Source organism: Arachis duranensis, chromosome 1 (genome assembly GCF_000817695.3).
Source record: "Arachis duranensis cultivar V14167 chromosome 1, aradu.V14167.gnm2.J7QH, whole genome shotgun sequence".
NCBI classification, from domain to species: domain Eukaryota; kingdom Viridiplantae; phylum Streptophyta; class Magnoliopsida; order Fabales; family Fabaceae; genus Arachis; species Arachis duranensis.
The window spans coordinates 27,609,318-27,626,189 of record NC_029772.3 but is presented as its reverse complement, the minus strand read 5'-3'; the positions used below and the strand labels follow the sequence as shown (position 1 = coordinate 27,626,189).

Here is a 16,872-nt window from a genome sequence, read left to right as displayed (position 1 = left end):
TTCTTGATAATCCGGAAGGTCTAAACCTTGTCTGTGGTATTCTGAGTAGGATTTAAGGATTGAATGACTGTGACGAGCTTCAACCTCGCGATTGTGGGGCGTTAGTGACAGACGCAAAAGAATCACTGGATTCTATTCCGACATGATCGAGAACCGACAGATGAATAGCCGTGCTGTGACAGAGCACGTTGAACATTTTCACTGAGAGGACAGGACTGTAGCCATTGACAACGGTGATGCCCAACATACAGCTTGCCATGGAAAGGAGTAAGAAGGATTGGATGAGGACAGTAGGAAAGCAGAGAGACGGAAGGGACAAAGCATCTCCATACGCTTATCTGAAATTCTCACCAATGGATTACATAAGTATCTCTATCTTTATTTTATGTTTTATTCATCTTTTAATTATCAATCCTCCATAACCATTTGAATCCGCCTGACTGAGATTTACAAGATGACCATAGCTTGCTTCATACCAATAATCTCCGTGGGATCGACCCTTACTCGCGTAAGGTTTATTACTTGGACGACCCAGTGCACTTGCTGGTTAGTTGTGCAAAGTTGTGATAAAGAATTGAGATTGCAATTGAGTGTACCATGTTGATGGCGCCATTGATGATCACAATTTCGTGCACCAAAGGTCGGATACCCCGCTCTTGACACAGCAGCTGAAAAATCTTAATGAAGGCCCAAGAGTTCGAATGGAGCTGAGAAGGGGCCACGTTACATGACCACACCAGGTCGGTCTCAAAGGCAGAAAAAGGGATGGTGATACCTATTTGACTAAAAAAGTAGTCATAAGCGTAGAAAAAGGGTCGTTCCCCCTGAGTCAAAGAAGGAAAACTAACCCTCTCCTCAAGTCAGGCGACACCAATTCATACTTTTTTCCTCATCCCTATCACTACAAATCCTATGAAACCTTCTAAGTCTCACACAGTACTCGGGGTCAGCTACGGTAACACACATTAAAACTATGGAGTCCAGCCAGTTAGACATGCCGTCAGGGATCTTAGTAGACATTTTAACAATGTTTTTGCGGGAAGACATAGGCCAACTATTCCTACAGTAAGAAAAAGAAGAATTTGATTACTACCAAATAACTCGAGCAAATAAGGAAACAACTCGGACAATAAAGTAAACAGCAAGTGTCAGATTTGACAGTAAAAGGGAAACCCCAGGACTCACATTAAAGTCCAGGGGCACCCTTTGGAGGCAACAACAAGGCAAGAATTCTGAAAAAGGGAAGACGAACAATTTATGCCCTAAAACACTTCTTAGATCAATTCTTTCCTGATAAGCGTCACTCCACACAAACAGTAAAAAGTCATCATATCAAACAGACCACGCAAAAATCATCAAAAATCTACAAACCTTTCTTTTCTACCAATACTTCATCATCAAAACTGCAATCTCTACCAAACAATTCAAACCAAAGCTCTGTATGAAGAAAGATAGGAACAGCGGTAAAGCAAAAACCCAACGGAAAGCAAGATTACCAAAAAGAACGCATTTTTCTCAAACAGGAGTAGCAGAGAAAAAGTCACAACCAAACAATCAGACGCAAAGATGCAACCCTTTTCAGAGAAAAAATCAAAACTTTACAAATGAAAGCATGCAAGAAATAACGATTATCGAAAGAAAGGAGAAAAGACGACTGACCTACAGAAGAGAAGATGATAACGGCTCAGGTCAAGAAAACGATGAAGTCTGCATCAAACAGTTGCTTTGAGAATGAAAAAGGCTTAAAGACGTGAAAGCGGAGAAAGCAGATAAACAAAGCACCTCAGCAAGTAACGAACGAAGAGAGAAGAAAGAAGAAACGGAACAATGATGCTTTGAAATTCAAAATGAAATACAAAAGAGAGAAACGGCGAAGGGGAATTAACTAGCCTTTAAACCCTCGCATGTTCCCAAGAAAGCACAATGCGCGGTACAATTAAAAAGAAAAAGGAAGAAAAAACGCTCTGCAATTAAGGAGTCCCGGCAAGAGTTATACGGAAGACCGGTTCAAGGCAAAATGCTCGAGCTCGACTTCCTCAAAGGGTCGAAGTCTAAAGACACGACCTTAAGGGTAAGATCGAGCCCAAGCAGGGGCACTGTTCATACCTCGGGTCGAGCTAGGTGACCCGTGCTGACTAAAGACCAGAGCGACCGACCTCTTCAAGTTGGGTCATCCCGACCTCTTCTCAAAGAGTTTAGCCAAATCGCCATAGGAGCCCAAAGCATGCCAAACGAAGGAACACAGCCTAATCTAAAGGCAGTAAAAGCCTAGAAGGATAAGGTGGTTCCCCTGAAGGATAAGATGACTTCACTCAAAGGATAAGATAAGATAACTAACTTATCTCTAGAAAGGTCATCCCACACCATTATAAATACACTGGAGCACCCAGGTATAACTCATACTTTGATTCTACACAAAATCCTGCCAAAAGCTCGTGTTAACTTAAGCATCGGAGTCTCTTGCAGGTACCACTACCCTCCGGTGATGAAGGATCAACGGCACCACCAAGTCCAACAAGTCAGACACGGCAGCTCTGGCCACAACCATAGATCTCATCCGAGATCGACCTTCAGTTTCAGGTAACCCGCAAAACAGAAACCATATTGACTACCATGATTGAAGCCGTTAACCGCGTGGTCTCCTACCTAAGCTCATGCATTCAAGACACTCCAATTGATGAATGTGGAGGATTAACCAAAGAGCATGTGAGGGAGTGGATTTAGAGCTTCAAGGTGAAGAAGATAAGTTGAAGCAAGAATTGCAACAAGAGGAGGAAGTTGAGATAATTGAACCGGAAGGAGTGGTTGAAGAATTAGGAGAGCCTGATCGAGAATTGGATTCAATCATTGATGAGTTCTTGTCCACACTAACAAATCACCTCGATGATCTTATTGAGCCTTCTTCCATTGAACTTGAAAGCAATGTTAAGGAGGGTGCGCAACCTCCAAAGCATGTGGTGAATGATGAAGAATTGGAAGAAGTTGAGCAAGCAACAAATCTTCCTCTTGATGATGATCCCACACCAACACATGGTCCTTTGGTATTTGAGGAGTCTTTTTCCATTAAAATTGAGGTTGATGTTGAGATAAGTTACACATTACCTCCAATTTGTGACATGAAAGATGGAGAAGAGCTAGAAGAGGTTGGTGAGGAAGTGATTGAATGTGAAGAACCTTGTCAAGAGGTGAACATGGAAGATGCTTGTCAAGAGGTGGAGGTAACCAAAGAAGAGCACAAGGGAGTTGACCTCACATTGTCAAAGTGTGGGGAGGCCTCTCTTCCTAAGTCACCATAATCCTTTACGCTATTCAAGTGAGTAAAAGTCATATCCCTTAGATTTTTTATTCCACTTGAATATATTTGCTTGAAACAGATGATCAACTTAGGAATATTTGTGGAATGAAAAGCAAGAAAAAGTTGGTTAGTGGTAGGCACTTCGATTCAAGGCTCGCTATTCTTGAGTTATCAAAGTCTAAGTGCAAGGGATGGTGTAATACTCAATTGAGAGGATCCAAGAGAGTTTGGTACTTCAATGAAAATTCAAAAGTCTTGTCACCCGGATTGAACTATGGTAGCCAACAAGAAGATGGGTGCAAAAACAAGGTTTGGGACCCCCGAATTCACTTCAACAATCAACAACTTTGGGGTCTTGTCACTTTCCTTAATTCGTTTGAAGGCTTTATGCGCCTAGTTTAGGATCCCAGTGGACATTGTATATGCAAGCATTGGTGGGGATTCAAGGAAGAGTTCAAGCATAAGCCACCATAATAAGAACCCCATCAATTTTCCAACGTAAGGACTTTAAATAAAAGTGCTAGGTGGGAGACACCCCACCATGGTAACCTCTTTCCATTTCTCTTGTAGATATAATCAATGAATGAATTGAGTTGCCATTGTTAGGTAGTTTTCTTTCTCTTTACATTCTTGTATATATTGCTTTGGTTGCCAGTTTCTCTGATTAAATTGATGCCTTAGATTGTAGGTTAGTTGTTTTGAATTGCATTTTGTTTGAATTGCAAGTTTTGTTTGAGTTGCTTAGTATAGTATTTGAAAAAATTTTCAAAAAACTTAAAGATTTTTATTAGATTTGAATTTTGGTTGGTTTGGAGTTGTATATAATGCAGAGAGAATTTTAAATCCTGTTTTTATGTTTCTAAAAAAAGGCCCATTACGCGTACGCATCGGTCACGCGTATGCGAGACCTCCATAAAGCCCCATGCGAGAATTGTGCGAGCGCTGTGCTGTTGGCTGCTGCTACAATACTAAAAATATAGAGTTGTGCGACAAGTGTGCTGAAACTGTGCGTTTAGCACAATTTCGCCCCACGCGTACGCGTGATCACCTTCCTTTCTCTCCCTTCACGCATGCGTGACTGACGTGTACGTGTCACCCTCCATTCTTCTTTGCCACGCCTACACTTGCCCGACGCGTATGCGTTGCATCTCATTCACCCATCACACGCTTACGTTTCATTCGCGCGTACGCGTGGGCACCCTTTGTTTCACCCACCTTCTTTTCTTCAATTCTCTCCATTTCTTTTCTTCTTTTCTCTTCTTCTCTTTCCTTCCCTTCCTTCAACCATCATCCACCACCACCATTCACCATTTTCCATAATCACCATTAGTTAGTTGGTTTGAATTTTTGTTTTAATAGATTAGATTGTTAATTTAGGTTATATTTTCGTGATAAGTGTTGGTTTATTATTCTTGTTTGCTGTTTACTGCTGCTAATTATTACCTTGATGCTATTTTAGCATAATTGTTATTGGTATTCATTATTGGACTTCTTTATTGAGGTTATAATTTGTTACTTGATTTTGAGTTCTTCGTGCTTAATATTTTTTAATACCAAGTACCTAAGACATTGCCTTCAAAGCATTCTAAATCTTTTGAATTGCATGATTTGGCCACCATGTGATTTGAATTCTTTTCTTTGACTAGGCAATTTCTTGATGAATGTTGTGCATGTATCTTAATGCATTGAGTTGCTTGATCATATGCATCCATGTGTTATGCTTATGCCTTAATGACATGTTGATCTTTAATTGTTTAACTATGTGCTCTACACATTTTTAAAACTGGTCATTTTGGCATAATGCTTCTATTGTAAAATTGGATTGGAAGCTCACCTAGGGGAATCTTTTTGAAGTTCTTAAACTTTGTGGACCATGCTTACTATGTAATTGATTTTCAACTTCTATCTCTCTTTTCCTAAGTTGCATAACACTCATGTCTTCCACTTTATGTCAATTTGGTGATGCACAAAAAATTCAAAGTGTGTCATTGATTGATATGTGATTTTCATACTTTATTTTGTTCATTAAGTTTCTTTGCACATCAATTAATGTCCATTCATTATCCAATTCACAATTGCTTGATTATTGCTTGAGTACTTTTATGCCTCTTTATTTCTTGTTTGTTTGTCTTAACTTAGAAGTTTTCTTTAAAGTATTTCAAGCACACTAGAATGAGTGAAGTGCATACTTCTTTTGTGTAGTTGTGACATAACTTTTAAATGATAGTGTGTGTTTTCTAAACAGCATGCAACTTAGAACCTGATAAACCACTATTTTATAGTTTATCTTGTGCTTAATTGAGTGGTTTTTATCAATTCTTTACACACTTATTCATATAATTTGCATGAGTTTACATTTTTCCTTCCTGATTTTGTGCTATGATTGAAACCATGCTTCTTTGGCCTTATATTTGCTAATATTAATCCCCTCTTATTACCATTCGATGCCGTGATATGTGTGTTAAGTGATTTCAGGGATTAAAGAGCAGTAACGGTTTAGAGGACGGAAAGGAAGCATGCAAAAGTGGAAGGAAGACAAGAAATTGAAGGAACTGCAAAGCTGTCAGCCTGACCCTCTCACACTAAATCGATCATAACTTGAGCTACAGAGGTCCAAATGAGGCGGTTCTAGTTTCGTTGGAAAGCTAACATCTGGGGCTTCGAAATGATATATAATTTGCTATAGTAACCATATAGCTAGGCAACGCGAACGCGTGCTCCACGAGGAAGCGTCGCAGTGACGAAAATCAGCGTGACAGAATTCGCAATCAGCGATTTCTGGGCTGTTTCTGGCCCAGTTCTCGACCCAGAAAACACATATTAGAGTCTATAAAGTGGGAAAATGCATCCAAACAAATACACAACTGATACAACATTCATAATTTACTTTTCATAATTTTGGATGTAGTTTTTAGAGAGAAAGGTTCTCTCCTCTCTCTTAGGTTTTAGGAATTAGGATTTTTCTTAGTTTTAAGATTTAGGATTATTTCTTCTTCATCACAGGTTCAATGTTCCTTTAATTTATTTTCTACTTTTATTTTATTACTTTAATTGATATTTATCTTTTCAATTTAGCTTATGAACCTTTCCATGTTAGATTTGAATATTCTATTTAATATAATTTGAGGTATTTCAGATATAAGATTATTTTATTTTATTTATGGACACTTTCGATTTATCCAAATTATTTTCATTCAAGTAGATTTTCTTTCCTTTTGGCTTTGGTTGAGTAACTGGTAACACTAGAGTTATCAAACTCAACTGTTGATTGAAATTGGAATTCTTTGCTGATTAATTTGTACTCCAATAACTCTAGTCGGTCCATAGGAGCTGACTAGGACTTGAGGATCAAATTAATTAGTCTACTTGACTTTCCTTTATTTAGTAAGGGTTAATCAAAAGTGGGATTAAAACCCAATTCTCATCACACCTGTTAAGGATAACTAGGATAGGAATTCCAATTTTCATACCTTGTCAAGAGTTTTGTTAATTATTAATTTATTTTTCTTGTCATTTAAATTACTTGTTCCTTATTTCAAAATCCCAAAATAACATATATCTTTTTTCATAACCAATAATAAGAACACCTCCCTACAATTCATTGAGAAGACGATCCGAGATTTGAATACTTCGGTTATTTATTTTTATTGGGTTTGCTTAAGTGACAAACAAAACTTTTGTACGAAAGGATTCTCTGTTGGTTTAGAAGCTATACTTACAACTCGAACTTATTTGTGAATTCTTTACCGATAGAAAATCCGATCATCAGAACCCACACATTATTTTCATCAATATCACACACTTATTACTTCACTTCATTATAGTGATTCTTACCTCATTCCAACAATCCATGCTCCCTTGCTTTTCGATTTACTTATCTTCCTATCTTGTTTTCATATCTGTTAGGATGACTCGCCATAAGGGAAAAGGGAAGCGGAAAAAGAACACGCAGCAGCCGGTTGATCCACCAGCTGAAGATGACAATCCGGAAAGTCGCCGTACCCCCTTGCTCATCTTTAAGTGCACCGAGGACGGTGCAAACTTTTAAGTGTGGGGAGTGACAAGCGGATAAATGTCGGTCAAGAATTACCAAAAGGGTTTTTCCAAATCAACGTCGCAAGTATAGTCTTAACCGACGAGATTTCCGCTAGAGTTAAAATGTGTGTCACAATTAAAATTAATAAGCAGGAGTAGAATTATGAGTCGTTCTCCCTAAGAGTTGACACAAGATGTAAATTATTGGTTAGGATTTCCTGGAGATTTTTAAAGTTGAGAACAAGAAAAATAAATGACTAGAAATTAGAGCGATAGATAACTAGTAAGAGTTGATAATTAATCAATATAAAAAGTCTTGGTTAGGGGTGAGAATCGGAATTTCTATCCTTATTGTCTTTCTCAAGTGTGATGGTAAAGGCTCATTTCTTTCACTTAGTTATCCTCTAATATTTGAAGAAAAGTCAAGTGAAACAATTAACTTTAGCTCACAAGTCTTAGTCACTTCATAGAGATGAACTAGAGTTAGTGAGTTTCAAGCTAATTGGCAATTTTCAATTACCAATCAACACTTAAGTATAACAACTCAAGAGGTTCCAATTATTCAAGCCCAAACCAAGCAAAGAAATCTACTCCATGATCATGGGTGATATTTTCTCAAACACTTGGTGAGCAAATATAAAAGACATGATAAAAACCAGGAAAATAATTCAGTTCAAATTACCACTAACAATAACCAATGACAATAAAACGAGCAATAACAATGAATATGGAAATAACTCAATGCATTAAAAAAATTCAAGAGTAACAAGATCCAAACATGAATTCAAGTAACCAAATGGAAAATAGTGCTAAAGGAAGTAAGAAGAAAACTATGAGGAAAATATTAGAATTGAAGGTAGCAACAGTTTTTCTCAAGATCCAAATGAAAGTAAAACTAAGAAAACTAATACCTTAGAGAGAAGTAGGAGTTTCTCTCACTAGAATTCAAACTAATTGTAAAAACTAAAGCTAAAGTGAAGTGTAGTCTGTCTCAGCTCCATTCCCAGTGTATTGTCTTCATCTTCAGGCTTGAAACTGGGCCAAAATCAGCCCAGAAATCGCCCTCAGTGTATTCCTTTAATTGTAGCACGTGACACTCATCACGCGTACGCGTCAGCTACGCGTACACGTCGGTGGGCTCTACACAGGCCACGCATGCACATCACTCACGCGTACGTGTCAGTGGACGACGCTCCTGGTCACACGTACATATCAGTCATGCGTACGCGTCGCTTGGAAGATGGCTTGATCACGCGTACACTTCAGCCATGCGCGCGAGTCAGTTCCACCTTCTCAAATCTTCAAATTCTTGTGTTCCTTCCACTTTAGCATGCTTCCTCTTCATCCTCTGTGCTATTCCTACTCTATAAATCTTGTAATCACTTAACGCACATATCATGGCATCAAATGATAATGACAGAGGATTAAAAATTTGCAATTTTAATGTCTAAGAAGCATGTTTTCAATCATAGCAAAAATTCGGAAGGAAACTTAAAAATATGCAAATTATACGGATAAGTGTGAGTAAAGTTGATAGAATCCACTCGATTTGATCCAAAATAAGTCATAAAATAGTGGTTCATCAGGGAGGTCGTTCGACCGATCGGCCGTTTTTGGGTGACAAATTTCTAATTCTAACACTTTCACATTTTATTTTTCTTTTATTATCTAGGTCTTTTAGAATTTTTAGTTGCATTCCTTTGCATATATATAATAAGCTTAGTAAAAATAATGAAATTTTCCAAGTAATTTATTTATAGGGCACCCCCAATTGATTTGAGTAAAAATTTTTCATTGAACTTGCTTGAATTATATAGTGTGGAACATGTTTTTGAGCTAAGAACGCATAAGCATGTGAGTTTTTAGCCTAATTGTGTGGTTACATCATATAACCACTATGTTTATTCTTGTGTGTATTATTCTCTTTCTATGATTGTAATCTTTGATTTGTTTGATTCTTTATGTCCATTATTTTGTGTATGAATGCATTTATATGATTGAGGCCTTTATTTCATTAGCTCACTTACCCTTTTATCAACCATTGTTAGCCAACTTTGAGCCTATTTTAATCCCCTTTTGTTCTTAATTTTAGCACATTACTAGCCTTAAAGTGAAAAATAATAAATGTCCTTAATTTAGATCTTTGATTAGTTTAGGCTAGTGAGTGTGTTTATCATTCAAGTGTGGAAAATTTGGGGAACATTAGGTGAGATAAAAGTGTAAATTTTTGTATTTTGTGGAAGATTTTGGGAATTGGGTACATACTCATGCATTAAATGTTTAAATTATATGCATTGGTACCTTTGTATATAATTCATCAAAAGAAAAAGAGAAAAACAAAAGAAAAATAAAAAGAAAAAATATAGAAAAAGAAAAAGAAAAGCAATAAAAAGGGGACAAAATGCCCCAAAAGAAAGTTCAATAATAAACAATGCATATGTGTTGTGATAAAAAAGATAATACATGAATGTGTGAAAAAGTGAGAATTATAGGTAGCTAGGTTTGCATTTGAATTTTATAGGTTGTTATATGTGTTAGGTGAGAGCTTAGGTTAATCAAAGATTCAAATTTCAAGCTCACTTGACCATATGCATCCTTACCTTGACGTAACCCCATTACTAACCTATGAATAAGTCCTCATGATACATGTATGCATACATTAAATAATTGTTGATTGTTAGATGAAAAACAAATCTTAGAAAGCATGATTAGAGGAGAATTGAGTGAATCAACCCTATACACTTGAGCGACAAGAGCGGATACACATTCGATGAGGGTTCGATTGCTCAAATTCTATGTCTCCACCGGTTATCATCGCTTTTCTTACAAGTTTGTGAATTCATTTCAATAACTCAATTCAATTGTGGGTTTGATTAATCGCTATTGCTTTAGCCCTTATGTTCATACATGCTTTCTTGGGAATTGATTTATTTTGACTAAATAGTTGCATGCATTTAGATAGATTGCATTTAGATAGAGTGCATATGAGTAGTTTGCATTGAATAAATGTTAATACACCTTGTCTCTTTCTTGAGTTTAGCATGAGGACATGCTTGGTTTAAGTGTGGGGAGGTTTGATAAACCCCAATTTTGTGGTTTATCTTGTCTTGAATTTGGTAGATTTTATCAACTTATCTCACATTTATTCAATGAAATAGCATGTTTTGTAATCCTACCTAAATTTGTGCTTAAGAGTGAAAACATGCTTTTTAGGCCTTAAAATAGCTAAATCTAATTCACGTTAATTCCACTCGATATCTTGATATGTTTGTTAAGTGATATCAGGTTTAGAAGGCAAAGATTGGATTGAAGAAATATAGAGGAAAGCATGCAAAGTGGAGAATTCATGAAGAAATGAGGATTTGCTGCATTTAAGGCCGCGCACGCGCATCATTCACGCGTACTGTGTACGCGTGAGAGAGAATTTTGCCAACGACACGCACACGTCACCCATACATACGCATCACACTAGTCACATGACCTCATTAAAGTGAATACGCTGGGGACGATTTCTGAGCCATCCAGGTCTAAATCCAACTCATTTCTGAGGCTATTTGATGCAAAATTCAAGAGGAAACAAGGGGGAGCAATTAGTGTAGCTTAGGACCATATTTTAGGGTAGTTTTTTAGAGAGAGAAGCTCCATCTTTTCTCTAGAATTAGGGTAGAATTAGGTCAAACTTTCTTAGATTTAGGTTTTATTTCTTGTTTTTATTTAGTTTTCCTTGTAATTTCTTGTTATTACATCTTTATTCTCTTATTTCTTCTTGTTAATTTCTCATTTGAGCCACTTTTTAGTTTATGAACACTCTTGTTACTTTAAATTTCATTTAATGCAATTTGATATTTTATGTTCTTTTCTTGCTTGCTTGAGTCATCATTGTTATTTTTTTTATATTTGGTAGTAGTAGATTTTATTATTTTTTCAATTTATCATGTTTTCCTTTTATGCCTTCTAAGTGTTTGACAAAATGTTTGGTTGGACTTTAGAGTAGATTTTGAGCATTCTTGGCTTGGAAAGAGAAATTAGGCAATCTTGAGTCATTAATACCCAACTTATGTTGGTGATCTAGAGTTGTTAGTTGATCTTATTTCCATTAACATTACTTATGGACGAGGATTAACTAGGCATATTTGACTTTCTTCTGATGTGAAGATAACGTAATAGGCTCTAGCTCTTGGTAATTATTGTGTTATGATTAATGACTAGGATAGAAAGCCTTGATTCTCAATCCTTGCCATGAATGCCTCTTTAGTATTTGTTATCCTTAGTTGTTTGCTTTACTTTCTTGTCATTTAATTTCTTGTTTTATCAACCCAACCCCGTGAAACTCATAACCAATAATTGAGCACTCGATTGTAATTCTTAGAGAGAACGACCCGGGACTAATAATCTCGGTTATTTTTATTGGGTTGAACTTGTGACAACCAAAAATTAAATTTTGATTGAAGGTTGTTTGTCGGTTAGTTAACTAATTTGTTTAAGCAAGTGTCAGAAATTTAAATGTTACTTTCTACATGTAATAATTTATTGACCAAACACAAACTCTTAAATAAAGCACAGTACTACGACGATTAGTCCTTAACTTATAGAGTTGGTGGATGTCGTGAAAAACTAAAAAACAATAAAAAATATTTATTTTTTGATTAATTGTTATTCTTATTAATTGTAATAGAATTTTCAGTTTTTTCACAACTTTAAAGACAAAGTTTTTGTTAAAAAAATAATACAACGAATAAAAGTGGAGGCTAATTTTTGTTACATATAGATGATTTTAATGTGAAACACACAACTATTTGAATATTTTAGTATTTTATACTATTATGATAATGATATAAAACGTAATAAAAATATTTTTTATTACAATAAGACATACTATTATTAACCTTTCGTAAAAAAATATTTTTTAATTATATAAAGATAAAATATTACTATATCCAATAAAAAAACTTAATAATAATAATGTATAACAAATAGTTTGAGTTATTTTTGAGAAATTTATCCTTAATAACTCGATATAAAAACGTATTCTAAAGATGAGTCCAAAGCCTAATTAAAATCATTTTATTAGTCAGTACGATTTACTATAAATAAAAATAATAGAAAAACAAATAATAAGAATTAATAATTTGTATAATTTTTTTATTTAAAATTTCACTCTTATAAATTTTTTTTAATTTTTCTTTAACCTAATGAATCATTTTCTTAATTCTCTCTAATCTCTAATTCCTTTCTATTTTCTATTCTTCCTGTTTTATAAGATAATTAAATTTATCATATAATAATTTATGATAAAATTATTTCCTAATTTTTAAAAGATACCGAAAGAATTGTTTTTTGCATAAAAATATATACTCATTAATTGACAAAAAATTTTTTATTTGTGCTAATAAATTATAATTCAAATCGCATAATCTTAACATTTTCATCTAAAAATTTTAAATTTAAACCTCAATTCTATTTTTTTTAAAAAAAATCATTTGTTTCCTTCGCTTATTTATTTATTTATTTATTTATTTTAGCCTTTGTTTCTTTCGCCCCAAGCCATGCCTCGTTGAGTTTGCAAACTCTTATTCTTCTTGTTCAACTTCTTCTGCCTTTGCCCCTTAACCATGGAACGTGTCAGTGATAAAAATCGTCCACAACCACCACGTTCTCGTGAGTTTCTTGAAACAGTTGAAGAGATCACCCGAATCTACCGGTCACTGCCACCTCGACCTTCCATAGAGGAACTTGAAGCTGCCACGTCAGCCTTGGAAACCGTGAACAGCGAGGAGCAATCGAAGCTCAACGAAATCTCGGAGCAACAGCCGCCACGTGGCATCCCTGATGACCTGTTCTCTGTTCTGAAGGATCTCAAGAAGAGCGTGGTGGTTTTCCAGAGCCACCAGCAGAGGAAAGAGGCGCTTCATGTTATTGACATGGAGAAGATGTTTCAAAACTTCGGTGACCTTATTCAGAGGGCGTCTGAGTTGGTCTCCGGCGGTGGCGGCGGCGGCGACGGTGTTGGCACTGAGATTGATGAGGTTGCTGGTGAGAGGTTGGTGGTGATGAAGAAGATAGAGGAAGCGGAAGAGGAAGAGGAAGAGGAGGATGAAGGGGCACGAAAGAATGTTTTGAAGAAGAGTTCATCGGCGAAGAAGTTGTTCTCTCAAGGTTAGCTCCATTTTACTTCTTTAACTGAACTATTTGGCGTACAAAAATGCTATATGCATACCAAAAATTCATATATATCTGTATAAATAAATGTATAATTTATGTTATTTTTAATGTATATTTCTAACATGTATTTTACACACGGGTTGATTTTGTTATACATCTAAGCATGATCGTTTAACGTCTTTTTTGGTAAATTCTGTATATGGTTATTCAATATTCCCATGTCGATGATAAAAGTGCTTGATTTGTGTCACGAACTTAGTTGCGTGTATGATTGGGTAATGTTGTAAAATTGTAATCTAACAGTATATCGACGATTTTTGGTATCAATAGAGAAACAAGTGATAATCTTGAATTTGATTGGTGCTTTAAGTTGTTATTAGGTCGCTTAAGAACTTGAAGGCTATGGTTTGACTTTGATTTTTAGGAATTAATTATGATAGGTTGATTACATGTTTGGGAATTTGTGTTCCATCTTTCTGAGTTCTGAAGGCCGGTTTGCTATCATTTTTCATCCTTTGTTTTGGTAATAATAGGCACTGGAAGCTCTGAGAAATTAAGTATCATGAAAGTCGCTACTGTTATTGAAACTTGTGCTAAAAATGGAGACACAAAGCTTGAGCTTAAAGGGAAATTGGAGGAACAAATGGAATGGTTACCCCTTTCAATTGGGAAACTATCTCATGTCACTGAAATAGACCTATCCGAAAACAGAATCATGGCTCTTCCAACAACAATTGTGGCTCTCAAGGCCTTAACAAAGCTAAATCTTTCTTCCAACCAGCTCATAAACCTTCCCCAATCATTTGGCGAATTGATTAACCTTGTCGAGCTCAACCTCCGCTGCAACAAAATGAAGACCCTCCCAGCTTTGTTTTGTAACTTGAAAAATCTCGCTGATCTCGACTTGAGTTTGAATGAGTTCACAGTTTTGCCAGAGACGATCGGGGGTTTAAGCAGCCTTAGGAGGCTGAACGTCGAGACAAATGAACTTGAGGAGCTGCCATACACAATTGGAAACTGTTCAATGCTATCTATTTTGAACTTAGATTTCAATCAGCTAAAGGCCCTTCCTGAGGCAATAGGGAAGCTTGAGAGCTTGGAGATTCTCACTTTGCACTATAACAGAGTTAAAAGGTTGCCTTCTACAATAGGTAATCTAATGAACTTGAAGGAACTTGATGTTAGCTTCAATGAACTTGAATTCATACCTGAAAACCTATGTTTGGTCGTAAATTTGAGGAAACTAAATGTTGGAAAGAACTTCGCGGACCTAAGAGCCTTGCCGGAAACAATTGGAAATCTCGAGAAGCTCGAGGAGTTGGAGATAAGTGACGATCAAATAAGAGCTTTGCCCGAATCTTTCAGGCTCTTGTCTAATTTGAGAGTTTTCCGTGCTGATGAGACTCCTCTTGTGGTTCCCCCAAGAGAAGTGATTAAGTTGGGTGCTCAGGTATAAAAAAGAGACATTTTGATTTTTAACTCTGGCTTTGATTTCTAGTCTCATTTGCTTGCTGCATTTTACTTAAAATTTGTTCATTGTTTTTTTCTTTCTCACCAGGAAGTTGTGCAGTACATGGCTAATTTTGTCGCTGAGAGGGATGCAAAATTTGTGTCATCAAAAAATAAGAATAGAAGGAAGAGTATTCGATTCTGGCTTTGCTTCGGATTCTGATTTGAGGAGTGATGTCGTTAAATGAACCATGTTGATTGTTATGTTGCCTCAAGTTGTGTTATGTCCTACATCTTCTAATTAATTAATTAATTAATTGTTTTATTGTAATGCAATAATATTTGGCTAGCCTTGTAAATAATTTTATGATAAATACCGGTATTTTGTATTCATTTTATCTCATATATTATGTCAATGCACACTTTTTCACCTTTGAATAATGTTCGGTTGGTTGGATATCGGATGGTTCGGAGGGATCTTCGGATTGATAAGAAGGGGCACGACCTGGTTCCGGGTTGCGGGGTTGGATATGGAGTAGCTGACGTCCCGAGCTCTTCGCAAAGAGGGGGTGTCACCTGCAAAGACACTCCGACGCTCTAGTCAGTCGTGCGGTAGGAGAGAAAAAGGGGAAAAGTAATATGTGTGACGTATCTTGGGGGAGGGGTAGGACCCTCCCCTTATATATCATGTCAGAAGTGGGTCCTGCAAGAACAGACCCACCTTCCTTGAAACTTCCCCATACAGCTGTAGTAGAGAGTTGTCAAGGACGCGTGTCCGGGTCCGTGGTTGAGCGCCTCGCACCCGACCGTTCGGGTTGGGTGGCCTATAGGTCGGGTCGGCCTACATGATGTTTGGGCTAGGCCGTAACAGTGCCCCCAACGCGTTAGCAATGATCGCGAGGGCCATTGGTTGCGTGTCATATCCTCTCTTGTGTGTTGTCGCTAGGTCGGCCGCTCGTGGAGAGGACGTGCCTCTTGCGCGCGTGTCTGTTCGTCGCCTCGTTCTTCGCGTTGGGCATTTAATGCTCATAATGGGTTGTTTCAAACCCTGCGAGTAAAGACTCTTTTGCAGTTGCCTTTCGCACTTCTTGAGTTGGTTTTCTAACTCCCTCATACCCAGTTTTGCATTCTATTTTCTCCTCAGTGCCTAGCTCTTTCCTACTTTCATCTTCTCTGAATTTCCTGTTGCGGTTCCTGCATCCTTGTGCATTCACTCCTTCTCACTCCCTTTCGAGTCATCACAATCAATCCTCGTAAGCGTTCATCCCTCGCCTTTTATTTCATGTTCATTTTATCTTCATTATCTATGCTCCTGCATACATGCTGCTCTCCTGATTTGACTTGCATGAGGGCTGTTGTTAGTGTTAGATAGGCGCATTAGGGGGGGTTACCATTCTAGGGCATTAGATTTAGGTTTTACTTAGGATTTGCTTTGGCCATGCTTGGTTTCAGTTGTGAATAGGCTAAAAGTAGTTTCTGGGGCCTTTTTCGAACTCCCGATCTCGTAGACTAACCGAGTGGTGTCCCCACTCTACGTATGTCTCGTATCGTCTCACGAGCTTCCTCCTCAAGCGCGGGTTACGACCGGTATGATTGGGTGACCTCTGACGTGAAGGACTCCCCGAACCAGATGGGTTAGGAGGAGCTTACAGAGTTTCGTCAAGCCGAGTACTTGTCGGTGGGACCGACGAGGAGGCTCAAGAACTGTAGATTGATGGTTTAGAAGTTATAGTAAACTCTCGTTGTAAGTATAGTTACTAAACCAAGCAATCAACCTTTCTTACAAACGTTTTGTTTGTCACAAGTAACAAACCCCTAAATAAATTGATAACCGAAGTATTCAAACCTCGGGTCGTCTTCTTAAGAAATTGCAGGGAGGTATGACATATTATTGGCTATGAAAAAGGTAAAATTTTGGGGGTTTTGAGAAT

General features: G+C 37.0%; 1 protein-coding gene across 1 annotated transcript; it reads left to right on the top strand.

The window, feature by feature from the left end:
• The first annotated feature begins 12,904 nt into the window (after window positions 1-12,904).
• On the top strand, window positions 12,905-15,332 carry LOC107483120 (plant intracellular Ras-group-related LRR protein 5). Its single transcript, XM_016103741.3, has 3 exons — window positions 12,905-13,486; window positions 14,026-14,942; window positions 15,051-15,332. The coding sequence occupies exons 1-3, from the start codon at window positions 12,943-12,945 to the stop codon at window positions 15,162-15,164; spliced, it is 1,575 nt and encodes a 524-aa protein (XP_015959227.1). The 5' UTR covers window positions 12,905-12,942; the 3' UTR covers window positions 15,165-15,332.
• The last annotated feature ends 1,540 nt before the right edge of the window (window positions 15,333-16,872 follow it).